Below are 15,803 nucleotides of genomic sequence, written 5' to 3' on the forward strand. Positions count from 1 at the left end.
AGGGGCTTCTAGGCCTTCATTGGAATCAAAAAGGATAAAATCATAAAAAGGCTCAAAGGAAAATGATCCAATCAGGAATTTTTTTCCAGTTTTTTTCCTAGACAGATAAAGCCAAATGAGCTCTCCTATTGGTTAGGACTTCAGGAGCTGAATAGAAGGCCTTACACAATAGACTAACTACCAAACATAATTAATAGCTACCAAACATAATTATTAGAGGAGTCATTTGTGTTTTGATTTCCAATTGGTGGGGCTAATTTGAGGAAAAAACATCACTCTAGGTCCTCTGGAAGTTCTAGATACATCACCGACTGTGAATACTGAACGAGTCAGTGTAAAACTGAGACATTCAAGGTAAAAGATATGTTGATGTTTGTTTCAACCTTCAGATTAAACATATGGAATGTCCTTTTCAAACTGAACTGCTGTTAGCTTTGCACTAATGTACTACTAGAATCCCATAGGGGTGCTAGCGGAACCTAGCATTTTCACAGAGGTGTATTTTTTCTTGGTTTTTGAGTTTTGAGTTTTGAGGTCTGGCTCTAATAGCCACAGTTTGTACCTAATATTAATACATATAACTAGATGCAACTATGACTTATATCTTTATTCATGTACACACATTGCATTAAGCTGTGATGTGTTTTTATTGAAGGTGCAATGAAAAGATGCGTTGTTGAATAATGTGGAGACCAATCCTGACATATTTTAATGTTAATGCTCATGATTCTTGATTTTGAGTCTGATAAACACCTACACAGAAGCATTTCTGGATGTTCTGGAATTACACAACAGTACAGTCGAAGCTCGAAGGCTCAATACATCGACAAGATCCTTGCGCCTCTAAAAAGACATGAGTTATCCCAGGCTTTTTTTAACTGCCCCCTCCCACCTCTGTCTGAATCAGTATGACAAACTCTGCATCACCACCATCGCTGTCGTGTAACGTCCACTGAGCTCTAATCGCGCTGCCTTTGTTTTCCTCTACGCCTGCAGTGCTCAGGGCTGTCCATTTCTACACGAGGCTTTGGAAGGTATAGATCTGACGCTGCCTCTTCTAATGGAGCACTAACTCAGCACAAGCAAGGCCGCGTCTGATTGGCTGAACCGGCCTCATCATAAAATCGCCCCAATACGTTACTATTATTACTCAGTCAGCAGCAGCAGCAGCTCTTGTTCTGAAGAGCCTCTGGACTAAAGACTGGAGCGTATATCACTGATAGCTGTAACATAACACCAGCAATCTGCTCAAACCAGCAAAGGACACTGCGTTTAATGATTTTCCTACTACAGAAAAATGGCATGAAATGGAAAAGAAATAATAGATTGCAGTGCTAAAAATAAATGGTTCTCTAAACGGTTCCTGGCTTGGATGTATGGTCCAAAAAGAACACATTAATTAGTAAACACCTTTACATTCTAAGGAGGATCTTCAAACTCACATCTCATTTACAGAAGTGGTTCTTTAAAGAACCATCAATCACAAGAACCAAAAGTGGTTCTTCAATGGCATTGCTCCAAAGAACCTCCCACAGTACAGAATTCTTTGCCACTTCTCTACACCATCATAAGAAGGGGGTCTTCATAGGTTCTTTAGTAAAGATAATGGTTATATAGAACAATATATATTATATATAATATAGTTAAATTGTTCTTTTCTGCAATATGGTTTATGGTTCTTTAAAGAAGCAAAAGAACACCAAAAAGGGTTCCACTGCACTCTTAAACATAAAGGTGCCAGAAAGGGCTTTTGGTTCCCTCAAGAACCTTTCAATAGTAAAGGAGATTTGTGAGTGTGAAAAACAAAGTTTGAAGAACCTCCACATAATGTAAAGGTTCTAGGAAGAACCCTTGAACTGAAGGACTTTTACATTATGTAACGTTCTTTAAGACTTTGAAAGGTTAACACTCACATCTCTTTGTCAAACAGGTTCTTTATTGAACCAAAAGTGGTTCTGCAGTGGCATCACTCCATAGAATTCTTCCCTATCCTCTTACAAAAAGGAGTTCTTTAAGGGTTCCTAAGTAAAGGCAATGGTTATATATGGAACCGTGATGACTCTTTGCTGGTTTAAAAGGATCTTCTCTATGACAGAGAAATTGTTGTATATGGTTCTTTAAAGAACTTTAACAAAATGGTTCTATATAGCACCTAAAAGGGTTCCTCTACACTCATCAAAAAATAAAGGTGCTAGAGAGCGTTCTTTCTGTGAACCAACTTTTTGGTTCCTTAAAGAACCTTTCAGTGGAATGTAAATGAGATTTGTGAGTATGAAGCTGGAAGAACCTCCCCATAAGAAAAAAAAGTTCTAGGAAGAACTCTTAAACTGAAGGATTTTTACATCATGTGAAGGTTCTTCAAGCCTTTGTAAGGTTCTTTATTGAACCAAACATGGTTCTTCAGTAGCATCACTCCATAGAATTCTCCACAGCAAACACGTTTCTCTATCCTCTTACAAAAAGGAGTTCTTTATGGGTTCTTAAGTAAAGGCAATGGTTATATGTGGAACCTTGATGTGTCTTTGCATGGTTAAAAGGTTTTTCTCCATGACAGAGAAATTGTTGTAGATGGTTCTTTAAAGAACTTAAAAAAGGGTTCTATACAGCACCCGAAAGCGTTCTAAAAGGTGCTAGAAAGAGTTCTTTGTGTGAACCATGTTTTGGGTTCCCTAAAGAACCTTTCAGCGGAATATAAATGAGATGTGTGAGTGTGAAGAACCTTAAAGTTTGAAAAACGCCCACATAATGTAAAGGTTCTAGGTAGAGGCTGTTGGTAAATAGAGATTCTAGAGAGAGGTTCTTGATAAATAACCTTTATATTATATTAAGTTTAGTTAAGTATTTGAAAGATTCCTCACACTCACAAATCTTCTTTTCAAACACGATGCTTTAGGGAACCAAAAGTGGTTCTTTGCTCAAAGAACCCTTCGTGGCATCTGTGCTATGTGCCATGTAGGACTTAATGAGGGTGTATTAAAAATCAGCCAAATAGAATAAAAGAGAAATCAGTCCAAAAAATAAAATGAATCATCTGCAATCGGCTGAGCTTGAATAACGGCTACAATTCTGATAAGACACTTTGCAAAAAAGCAGCGATTAAACAGATTAAAACAAGGCCAACATGAGTGCTTATGAAGTCCCAGCAAGTCATCATGACCCAGCAAGGTTTCTCAGAAAGTGTCCACCAGACACATAAACAAGCAGCCCATTTGCACAGTGTCCCCAATGATATTAGCAGCTTTTAGTACCAAGAAGACCAAAGACTGATGACCACAGCAACACTAATGAGCCTCAAAACTGATTTGGCAGAAATCTGGACAGAACTAAGCTCAGTCTCAGAGGGACCCCAAGCATGCATTAGCTTCAGCTGTGACAAGAGCCTCCCCCCAACCCCACAACCCCCCCTGCTCAACCCCACAACCCCCCCCCAAACACACACACACACTTTTATCTATCTGTCTCTCTTTACTCACATGTTCTGCTGCCTGAGGGTCCAAATGGCTCTGGAAGAGCGGGACGGCAAACTGGATCTTCTTGGGGCTGTTGGGCTCCATGTTGAGAGTCAACAGACGGACAGACGAGTGAGAGAGAGAGCCAGAGAGAGAGATAAAGACACAGAGAGAGAGAGAGAGAGAGAGGACAAAGAGCAGCTGTATGGTCAGGCATACAGCAGCGGCGGACAGCCTCTCCACTGGCCCCCTCCTTATGAGCCCCAGTGATTAGTCTCCTTACTGGACCGCCCGCCTTCTCCTGTTCCAGCACACAGAGTGAGAGTGAGTGAGAGAGAGGGAGAGAGAGAGAGAGAGAGAGAGAGAGAGAGAGAGACTCAAAAGGCAATAGGCAGAACTGAACGGACTGTCCCACACTCGCACTGGCTCACTCGTGTATGTATGTCCTCTTTTCTTCCACAAGGGTGAATATCATGCCCTCCAGCCTCGAACAGTGTCCAGCAGTGTCCAGCAATGTTCAGCTATAGAGCTCCAGGCCCCCTGCTAGACTCTAAGTGGCCTCAGACAGCCCAGTGCAGCTTCTCCCCCAGCATTAGCGAGACTCCGAGCAGGGCAATATAACCTCCCAGTGGGACACGCGCTGATGCGCTTTACATTATTGATGATCCAAGTTCAGGAAGCTGTCGGCAGTTCACTCTACCCCGTGTCCTGATTTTGCTTTCTGGACAATAGGAGTGGACCTACGAGACACACTTTGGGTGATAACATATTAGGACACTTGATCACACTTGGCACGTCATTTGTGGATTGTTAATTATTCAGCTTTTCTGGAGGAGAATATGAATCAGTGTCAGTTCTAAAAGAGCCAGTTTATTTTTAGGCAGTTCAGAATGTTGAATTGTCAGGGGTGCAGCTTTGGTCTGACAGATTTAGGGGGCCAACATCAGGAGGCTAAAGCTTACATGTGGTAATAAATTCAATGCAAACAATGACTCTTATCATACTGATATCTCAGCTTTATATGTCAACATTAAAACACAAAAACAAGTATAACTATTATAGCCCCATTTCTAAAAAACTTAGGACGCTGTGCAGAATGTAAATAAAAATAGAATGCAACTATATGCAAATCATGTAAACCATATTTTTAAAGGAACATACTACAAAAACAACATATCAAATGTTCAAAGTAAGAAATTTTGTTGTTTTTTGAAAAATATATGCCCATTTTGAATTTGATGCCATGCTTTTGCGATCCTTTTTTCTATACCCAATCATGTCACTGACCTGTTGCCAATTAACCACCACGTGTTTTTTTAGCATTACGCAACTGTACCAGCCTTCTGTTGCCCCCGTCCCAACTTTTTTGCAACGTGTTGTGGGCATCAAATTCAAAATGGGCATATATTTTTCAAAAAATAATACAATTTTACATTTTACACAGCAACCCAACTTTTTTGGAAATGGGATTGTATTAATAATATTAGATATTATAGATATTCAGTATAGATATTTAGTTTTGTTGTTTATTACAATGGTGTTTGGTCACTAAAATCTTTATCTGAATATTTGCTAATAATTTTGAAAAATATGGTGATAATTAAGAAAGACTGTTAATAACTTTTATGGCATAGGTAAACAAATGATCATAGTACAGTAAAGTGCTAAGGCAGGTTAGTGTTTCTTCTTTTTGTCATTGCTAACTATAAATAAACCAAACAACAGTATATTTTGTGTTTAATACATTTTCAAAACTGTAATTAACAGCTGGCTTATGTAATAATTGTAACTAAATAATAATAATAACAAACTATCTGGTAAAACTCAAAAACTCAAATGATTGATTATGGGTTAGGGATTAGGTTTAGTTATAGATAGGTGAAGGTAAATTTAGGACTAGGTTTAGGCTTTAGGCTGAAGTTAGGACTGTTGTGAACCATGACTATTAGAGCTAAATATTCCGTTCGGGCCAAAAATGGTAAAACTCAAAAAATGAAAATGCTTAGGCTTATTTCTGCTAGCACCCTTATTGGGCTTCTATTAGTATGTTAGCACTAAGCTAACGCTGGAGAACATGAATATTTTGGCTCTTTTACATCTAACATGATGTCTGAAGACATGTTTTATTTGAAACTTTTACTTGTCATATACAGTTCTATACAAAGGTTTAGTTTCCCTGGTTAACCTACCTGCTTTGTTGACTGTCTAAGTGTAAAAAAGTTACAAATCCTTTACAGAAAAACACACTTCTACACGTTTTAATGCACAATTACTGTTTATTTTCTGGATTTAACACATCAGCGAAGAACATAAATGTTGTGTGTACAACCTGTGCAATACGGCAAATTATATAGTTATGTTTAGATTTTTTCTAATATTTTACGCTTAGCAAATAAGAGTCCTAGGATAGAGCTGCTCCTGCTTTCCATTCACAGTCAGTGACATATCTAGAACATCCAGAATGCCTAGAGTCATGCTTCTTCTCACAAAATTAATCCCACACATGATAAATCAAAACATGATTGGTTGAATCCTCTGTCAGTTCCTAATTATGTTGGTAGTTAATCTGACGTGTAAGACCTTCAGTTCAGCTCCTGTAGTCAGTTGTAATACAAGTGTTTTCTAAGTTCAGGTTTATGCATCACTAAATCAAATCGAGTTTCCCCACACAAACTAGTTTTAACGTTGAGCTTATTAGTTACTTAATATTTACCCTCAGTAGGTATAAGTTTTGGGAGAACAATCAGAAACTACATAGAAAACACAAAAAAGACCAAAAATGACTTTTTGGTTAACTAAGCTAAAAATTCTAAATGCTGTACACTGTGATTTTACAACCTCATTTCCAAAAATGTTGGGATGCTGTGCAAAATGTAAACAAAAACAAAATGCAATCATGTGCAACTCATTTAAACCCAATATTTAATTGAAAATATTATAAAGACAACATATCAAATGTTGAAATTGAGAAATTTTATTGTTTTTTGAAAAATATTTGCCCATTTTGAATTTGATGCCAACAACACGTTCCAAAAAAGTTTGGACGGGGGCAACAAAAGGCTGGTAAAGTTGTGTAATGCTAAAAAAAACACCTGGTGGTTAATCGGCAACAGGTCAGTAACATGATTGTATATTAAAGAGCATCTCAGAGAGGCGGAGTCTTTCAGAAGTAAAGATGAGGAGGGGTTCACCACTCTGTGAAAGACTGCACGGTCAAATAGTGCAACAATTCAAGAACAACATTTCTCAACGTAAAATAGCAAAGAACTTTTGCTTTTCATCATTTACAGTACATAATAACACTAAAAGATTCAGAGAATCTGGAGAAATCTCTATATCCAAGGGAGAAAGCCCAAAAAGAGTATTTGCTGGCCGTGATCTTTGGGCCTTCAGGAGGCACTGCATTAAAAACAGACATGATTCTGTAGTGGAAATCTCTGCATGGGCTCAGAAACACTGTCTATAAAAAGTTTGTCACTGCACCCACAAATGTAGGTTTAAACTCTAAAACGCGAAGAAGAAACCATATAGAAACAGGATCCAGGAACGCTGCCACCTTCTCTGGGCCTGAGCTCATTTAAAATGGACTGAGGGGAAGTGGAAAAGTGTTCTGAGTTCCGACGAATCAACATTTGAAATTCTTTTTGAAATTCATGGACACTGTGTCCTCCGGGCTAAAGACCACTCAGCTTGTTATCAGTGCACAGTTCAAAAGCCAGTATTCATGATGATATAGGGGGGCATTAGTGCACATGGTAAGGGCGACATGCTCATCTGTGAAGGCACCATTAATGCTGAACGATATATACATGTTTTGGCAACATATGCTGCCATCCAGACGACGTCTTTTTCAAGGAAGGCCTTGATTATTTCAGCAAGACAATGTCAAACCACATTCTGCATGTATTACAACAGCATGGCTCTGTATTAAAAGAGTCCGGGCGCTAAACTGACCTGCCTGTAGTCCAGACCTTTCACCACTGAAAACATTTGGCACATTATGAAATGAAAAATACAACAAAGGAGACCCCGAACTGATGATCAGCTGAAAACCTATATCAAACAAGAACAGGAAAACAATTCACTTTCAGAACTACAGCAGTGTCTCCTCAGTTCCCAAACACTTACAGAGTGTTGTTAAAAGAAGAGGTGATGAAACGAAGTGGTAAACACGCCCCCGTCCCAACTTTTTTGACAGAATATGAAAACGCCTGTCACCCTTTGTATTGTGTGTAAATTCCATGATAAATGGACCACAAGAAATGGTCTGAAATTACTTGGAAAAAAGTCTGGTTCCATTGACTTACATTAAAAGTTAAGAAGGTTTTTCTTTTTCTCTTGTAAACTTACCATTGTGGAGATACATGGTTTTGTTCCGACAGCAGCGATATGATGACTACATCCCCTTTATTCTATTTTTAAAATATCGACAACATATTTAAAAAATATTCCATGAAAAAGTTTCATAAACATATCATTTTCAATATCCTCATTCTTTGTTATGTAAATACATTTGCCGTAAATGTTGTGCATGCACTTACAAAGCGGCACTCTGGCACATCATTTATGGATTTCAACAAAACAAATGCGAGATTAAATCTGATCTTTCTGAGTGACCCTTACCTTTACATAGGCCTTGTTCCAGCTAGGCCATTTCCTTTGGCCTCTGGCCATCTGCCATGGAAATCTTCCTTATTGATCCTCCTGCTTGTTGAAGAGCAGGTCATTAGGCTGTGGTCAGTCCAAAATTCAGCTGGAGATGGGCAAATTGGAGTCATTTCTACAGTCCAACAAGATCAATAATAAGGAAAAACAAACATTTCCTTCAGTGATTCACTGATATGTGAAACACACAGCGCTGCAGCATCCAGTAACCAGATGATTTAACAAATCCAGATGAGGACAAAATGTTAGACTTACATCACAAGTTTATGGACACCTGCTCCTCCAGTGTTTCTTCTGAAATGAAGGGTGTTAATAGTGAGTTTGTTCCTCCTTTGCTGCAGTAACAGCCTCTACTCTTCTGGGAAGGCTTTACTCTAGATGTTGGAACATTGCTGTGAGGATTTGATTGAGCATTAGTGAGGTCAGGTACGGATACTGGATGATCAGTTTTGGAGCTCCAAGTCGTCCCAAAGGTTTTGGAGAACGCATTGCCACTGCTCCACAGCCAAATGATGGGGGGCTTTATACCCCTCTAGCCCACTGTTACGACCCTTGGCTAAGGGGTTTGGGGCTCGTAAAGATGAGGCTGGTGTGGAAGATAAAAATAAAAATAAATAGTCTAACTCTAACTGAAAACCAAATCATAAATACATATGGAGTGCCCGGCCTCTTACCTAGTGAATTTAACAATGGGCGTCCTATGAATTATGTATAGACACGCCCAATTATCTTGCACGTTTCCTTAGATTTGAAAAGCTACCAACTCCCAAACTGGACTGGACCTGCCAGAAGGACTTCACAAGGTTAGCAACAAGGCTAACATAGCCAGATGTGCAAACGTATGCAATTAAAAGACAGCAGCTGGCCTAAACCCTAAAACGTCTCTGAGAAGACATGTAACAACCCTCCTGCCATCTTATCTCAAAACTGAAGCTCCTCCCCTTCCACTGATGTCACTCCTCCTGATTGGTCACCTGATTTCACAAATGGGAGGCAAGCTGAAGCAGATTGCAAACAGAAACACAACAAACAGCATTTAAAGCCAATCTACTTATTTTTCCTTCCTTCATTTCTTTAGTTTTACTCTGTAAATTAATTTAGTTAATAACTTTCATCTTCAACATTTTCTATTTTTCAGACCTCGTCGTTATTTTTGTTTCTCTCGGTTGTTTGTAAAATTTGTGTAAGTTTATTTTCTAAAATAAAAGTCTCTGTGCATTTAAAATCTGTTTGGGGAGATTAAAAACTAGTTTGCTTGTATGCAGGACAGTAATCTGGGTGGTCCGAGGGTGGACCAGCAGTGGCAAACAGTCAGCAGGGTGCTGACCTTTTCAAGTCAGCGGACTGATATATGCTCACTATCTGGGTTAGTAGAAGTGAATACAATGTAGTGTTTACTGCTAAGAAAGCAGGACACAGAGCTTATGCACAAGGCACTGTGCTTTATCAAAGGCTGTGGTTGGCCTCAGCTTGGCCGTACACAAATGAGGCTTTAGGCTAACAGATTGCTCCAGCATTAGCTCAGTCTGAGCCCCTCCCCCAGGGGTGGAGGGTTGGGGTGGTACCACTGGCTGCATCTGCACTCCTTGCATCTGAGCTCCCGACAGACTCAGCTCTTTCCTGTTCCTCCTGGGGCTCAGTAGCCCTACCTTTAGTATATGAGTCCTTAATTCTGAGGCAACTGCAGGAGAACAAAACCCAGAGCAAACATGAGAAGACATTTCTCAAACACTCTACACTAATTAAGACAGGGACGGGAAGAACATTTCCAGCCTTGGAGGGCTGAAGCACAGCGTAGTTCAGATTTATTCCTGTTTCACCACTTCTTTTACTTGACCTCGATAATGAGCTGATAATCTGAAGCACTTATTTGGTTCAAACGTGTGCAAAATTTCCACATGAATAAAATATATACGTCAGATTCATGACGTGTTCTTAGACCACAGAACTGTTCTTGAGTGTGTGCAGATTCTGTTCTTACCTAAGAACAAACCCCAAATAAGAAAACATTGGCGAATGTCAGAATCTTCATTAAAACTGCGTAAATACGTTTTAAGAACAGTTGGTGATTGAGGCCCTTTAGTCACTGGAGAGATGAGGTTCAGGAATACACTGGAGAACCACTGTTCTGGATGAATTGTTCCTAATCGTGATCCCTGAATCTGCACATTTTAGTGTTTTTCCAGTTTTAACATCTTCATTTTAACCTCTTATAGTACAAAGACACTCAGCTGTGCAGAACAGCAGAACTCCAGTATTGAAAGCCATTCATGCTCAGGTCTGAAGATGAAGATTTCCATCAATACTCCCCATTTATAGGCCTTGAGGTCACCGCTCGTCCATCACCACAGCCCGGGAACACCTAATACCCGCAGATGCAGAAGTGCCAGAGACTTAGAGGAGCACAGCAGCAAGAAAGCAAACCAGGTGAAGTTAAGAGAACATGTCTAACAAGCTACACATGCTGACTAACCCTCAACTTAATATAGGAGGCATTTCAAATAACAATGATTGAAAAACAAGAAAAAATGAAGTTAGAATAACAGTCCATACAAAAATGTTATGTAGTTAAACCATATTCCATTAAAATGTTACATATATTAAAAACCTATAGTAATATATTCCACTGAAAAAAAAGGTTTTTTTTCCATATTTCTTTAATATTGGTTCAAATAATACATTATAAAACTATACAAAGCACTATTTTCTAAATAAATGTACTGTAGATTTGTGCATGCACCTACAAATTGGCATGCTGATACTTCATTTATGGATTTTTAACAACAATAATGCTAGATTAATCTGATTTAAACAGAAAAACAGTAAAGTGTGCAGGACAGAGGGTCTCCAGTACGGTCTGAAGCTTGTTTAGAGCTTTCCATCAATACTTCCCCTTAATAAGCCTTCATATGTCCATCACCACCGTCCAGGAACACCTAATACCCACAGATGTGGAAATGCCAGAGACTTTATGGAGAACAGCAGAGGATCACGCCAGGTGAAGTTAAGAGAACATGTCTACCAAAATACACACACTGCACATGTTGTCTTAGAGATGTCTAGTTTTTCTGCACATTTTTAATAAATAAATGATTTCTTTGTAGTTTGCAAATATGAAACAGAAAGCAGCGGCATTTTTTGTAACAAAACTTAAGGAACCACTAATTAAAGTTCTGTTTTGGAAGTAAAGCCAAAGGTGACACATTTCATCCCTTTGTTGTGATGTCAGCACTTTAAACCTTTCAGGTATTCAAACCACCTTTGGACCAAAAGAGCCTCTGTAACACTTTACTTGAAGGGTGTCTACATATCACATTCATAATGTCTCACATAAACACTTCATAACATGTTCATGAATGTTTAAATCAACATTTATAAAGTGTACATATTTTACATTAATTGAATGTGTCATTTTTATTAAGACACTTTTTTTCAAAATAAAAGTCCTAATTTTTAATTTTGGAAAAAGTACATTATTTTCAGTAAAGTGCCTCATTTCTGGACAGCCAAAATAAAAATGACCTTGCTTTTTCCCGTTTTTTGGAACATGTTGCAGGCCTCAAAATTTGAATTAGCTTCTATGTACAAAAAAACCCAACCTGTAAATTGTTATATGTGATAAGTAAATTTAGTAAATTTCTATTCTTTGCGCTATTTCAGTTAAAAACCTGTAAAAGTTTCTTGTTGCAGATTAAACATATAAGGAAACCAGCTGGAGTGATTATAAACGCAAATAAGTCCATTCGTCTCCAAATTAAATCTCTCTCTCTTTGTCTTTTCGGTTGCTTCTAGCTAGACGAGATTGTTGTCTGCGTTGCTATGGTGACCAGCAGTCTGCGCTGATCTTCAGGGTTAAAGGGTGAATTAGCAGTTCTACATTAACTCCAGAGTTTAAGACCATTTATTGTTAAACTGTGTTGAACGATCAGCAGAGCTTTATTTTACTGTAAAGGAGGATTATTTTATTTTTACCTACAAATCTGATTCTGCTGTGGAGCCACAACAGGGCAGTAAAAGAGCTGCATGTTGTCGACCTAGAACTTAGGGGACTGTAGAAGAAAGGATTAACCCAAACCTTTACAGGGCATTCTTACTTTACTGAAAAGAACCAGTGAGAAAATTCAAATTTCAAGGCCTACCCTTGATTTTTCTGGGCAGTGTGTGCTCGAAATGTGTCCAAAGCTCATCAGCTGACAGAAGCAAATCTAAAAAATGAAACTTTTGAAAATGGTGGACCCAGTCGAGCCGTCCTGTCACTGTGTGTTGGTGAGTTTACGAAAAAGGGTACAGCGAGACAAGTGCGGCCTTGTGTAGGCTGTGGAGGGGTGAGTGAGGTAAAAGAAGGAGGGAGACAGAGAGGGAGACAGAGAGAGAGAGAGAGAGGGAGACAGAGAGGGAGAGAGATAGATAGAGAGAGAGAGAGAGAGAGAGAGAGAGAGAGAGAGAGAGAGAGAGAGAGAGGGGCACAGCTAAGAGCAGTTTGAACGCCCTCTGTTGGGTCTAACTGCCTTCGCTGAAGAGAAATCTGATAGCTCCAGCACTCGGCAGCCTCTCGCCGGTAAACAAGGCAATTTTCCTCCGACCGCACAGCCTTCACTTTACCTCCGAAAAGCACAGCATGATCTATCTCTACACTCCTCCATTATGTGCAGACACAGCGCCCGAGATAAAAACAGTCTTCTACAGAGATTGCATACAGTCTTTACCCACGATTAGGTGATGTTATTTAGCCCCATACAGACATGCTGTTCATGTAAACGGCCCAGGCCTCTGAAAAGGCCCTTCTTTCTGCAGCGCTCTATCCAGCGCGTAATCACTCGCTTGCACAAAAACACACTCACGACATCAAATCCCACAGCACTCGTTCACCCACAAACCCACAGACAGGCCCACGATGGCCGCCCTCGCTGGCTGAGCCGCGTTTCCGTGGCAACGGCAGGCCGGCTCAAGTTTCGTTGGTGTGAAATTATTTTTAGAGGTTTGCGTGTATTATCTTTCAGCACATGTCTCAGATAGCACGCTCAGGAGAAATAAGCTGAGACTCGATGAGCTAAGGGTACAATCAGGAACACGTAAAGCCATGTTTATAACAAATTCATGATAATTAATTTTAGCTGCACTAATAAACTGAAAGAAGTATCGCTACACTGCAAAAATAGTATCTTGTCAAGTGAAATTATCTTAAATCAAGTCGATATATATCTTATATTTCCCCTTCTGAGATGGTTGTGCATTTATTGCAAGATTTATAGCTTATTTCTAGACATTATTTACTTGTTTTAGGTAATTTTATCAAGTAAAATTATCTCATTTCTTAAAACGAGAACAATTATCTGTCAATACTGTGAGAATTTTACTTAACCAAATTACTCAAAACAAGTAAAAAATGTCTAGAAATATGTTAAACAATCTTAAATTAAGCTTACAACAGTCTCAACAGTAGAAATATTAGCTTTATTGAACAGATTTAAGATCATTATACTTGACAAGATACTATTTTTTGCAGTGTACTGAGTGAGGAGAATTAAAACAGGCTCAAATAGGGTGAGTGAGTGCTGCTGGGAGTCACCCTGTAAAGCTCGAAATAATCATTTTAACCTCTAAGTCAGAGGTGAGTATGTCGGGTCACGTCATACGTCTTTATGTATTAACATCACAAGCACAGACTCGAAAAGAAGGTCCGGATCGATGTTTAGGTCTCAAATACATAACTAACATGAAGATATAATGAAAATAGCACAATATTCACTCACATCCTCAGAAGACATGTCCTTGACCTAAGTTTTGACTGAGTTCTCTTTGAAGTCTCTTTAAATGCACTCACAATCATCAGATTCATCCGCTTGGGGAAGGGGTCCAGAGTGCGAACCACCTTACCAAATGTTCTCCCGCACTGGTCACCCCTTTTGATGGTGATGTGGTGGGTGAGTGGCCCGGAGGTTCCTAATCCACTACACTTGGACATCAGGTCTCCATTTCCCAGTGCTCTGAAGTTAATTGCAACTACACACACAAAAATTTAGACTCGTGAGAAAAAGTTAAAAACCAAAGCTATACATAAATGGCTCCACTGGAGTATCTGGCATCTGGCAGTCATTTCTCCAGTTCTGCTCAAATAGGTCTCGGGCTGCGAAGGCACACAGACCTTCCCAAATCACAAAGGAACTAACTCCTCCATTGTCCCCTTTCCCTCTTAAACTGGTAGCCCCTCCCACAATGAATCTGGGTCATACCACTGTTCAGATCTACAAGAAAACAAATATGCACACATACAGGGTGATTCAAAAAGATTCATCTGATTTCAAAGCGCATGGTTTTTACAACCATGAGGCGCCTAGGGAACCAATCACATACCAACTGTAAGAGGGGGTCATAGAGTTTCTGGCTGTCAGTGGAAGATGGCTCCCTTCAGTCTGAGAGGAGATGAGACCCCTGAGCAGAAAGCGTTCTGCGTTCTCCACTTCAATAACAGTGAATCCGTCATAACTGTGCAGTGTGATTTTCGTGGGCAGTGAAGCTCCAACAGCTCAGAGCGTTCGTCGCTGGTTCCACAACACTGGATGATCTCCGAAATTGCACTGAAAGAGCCGTGAGTGCAGCGACACCCGACATGCTCAATCCAGTATGGGATGAATTTGACTACGGTGTTGATGTTGTCTGTACAGCTGGAGGAGGTTCATACTGAGCACTTGTACAATAACATAATAAACTTTATGCTCATTTAAACCATTTACAGTTCACTGCATTGATCTGTAACGATTTACAAGTGAAATTAATCATTTTGAAATCGGATGAATCTTTTTGAATGACACTGTATTACATACACACACACAATGGCCATTTCTCATCATATATACATGAGGATATATGTGCCTTCAGCATATAAACAGTAATAAGCTAGCACTATTTAACACACTGTAAAAAATGTCAAGTATCTTGTCACATAAAATGTTCTTAAAAATAGTCAATAAATCTAATATTTGTCCTGTTCAGATTGTTCTAAGCTTAATTTAAGACTAACTTATTTCCAAACATTTTTACTGGTTTTAAGTAATTTTATTAAGTAAAATTATCTCACTATACTGGCAGATAATTGTGTTTGTTTTAAGAAACGTGCTTGAAACAAGAAACTATCTGCCAGTGTAGTGAGATAATTTTACTTAATAAATGACCTAAAACAAGTAAACAATGTCTACAAATAAGCCGAATAATCTCAAAAAATTATTTATCAACTAGTTTTAAGATCATTTCACTTCACAAGATACCATTGTTTTGCAGTGCATTGTGTTCTCTCTTTTACAGGTACCTGCAACCTGGATCCCACCTCACCTGGATCCCCCTGGACTTCAGGTAAGTAGAAGTTTTGATTTATTACACTGGATGTCCGCCATAATAAAAGTCACCTTGATGTCCATGGAGGTAGGATGTGTACAGCCGTTCCGGTGATGGGTTCAGAGTATCCGAACATCACGCGCACATCACACTCTAAGTTTCTCTAGAACAGAGCGTTTCACACCAAACCACTCTGAACGACTCTGTTTACATCTCAACCATTTAATTCTGCGGAAAATCTGAAAATTAGGTGGAATTTGATGGAGTTCGCGATGCAGTTTATCAGAGAGCGACAAACACAAAATGAACGACAGTTATCTTTATATTCAAAATAAATAAATCTTTATTAATGATTTG

General features: G+C 39.1%; 1 protein-coding gene across 6 annotated transcripts in view; it reads right to left on the minus strand.

The window, feature by feature from the left end:
* ppp1r1c (protein phosphatase 1, regulatory (inhibitor) subunit 1C) overlaps nt 1–3,841 on the minus strand; it is a 58,909-nt gene extending 55,068 nt beyond the window's left edge. Inside the window, exon 1 of one of the 6 annotated variants that reach the window (XM_036577174.1) lies at nt 3,474–3,786. In XM_036577174.1, coding sequence (XP_036433067.1) covers nt 3,474–3,554 — 81 coding nt within the window. In that variant the 5' untranslated portion in view covers nt 3,555–3,786. Of the gene's footprint in view, nt 1–3,473 lie in introns of all 6 variants that reach the window. The other 5 variants (XM_036577165.1, XM_036577193.1, XM_036577183.1 and 2 more) reach the window with 5 other exon arrangements.
* Between the last annotated feature and the right edge of the window lie 11,962 nt (nt 3,842–15,803).

This window comes from Colossoma macropomum, unplaced genomic scaffold (genome assembly GCF_904425465.1).
Source record: "Colossoma macropomum unplaced genomic scaffold, Colossoma_macropomum, whole genome shotgun sequence".
Classification (NCBI taxonomy): Eukaryota; Metazoa; Chordata; class Actinopteri; order Characiformes; family Serrasalmidae; genus Colossoma; species Colossoma macropomum.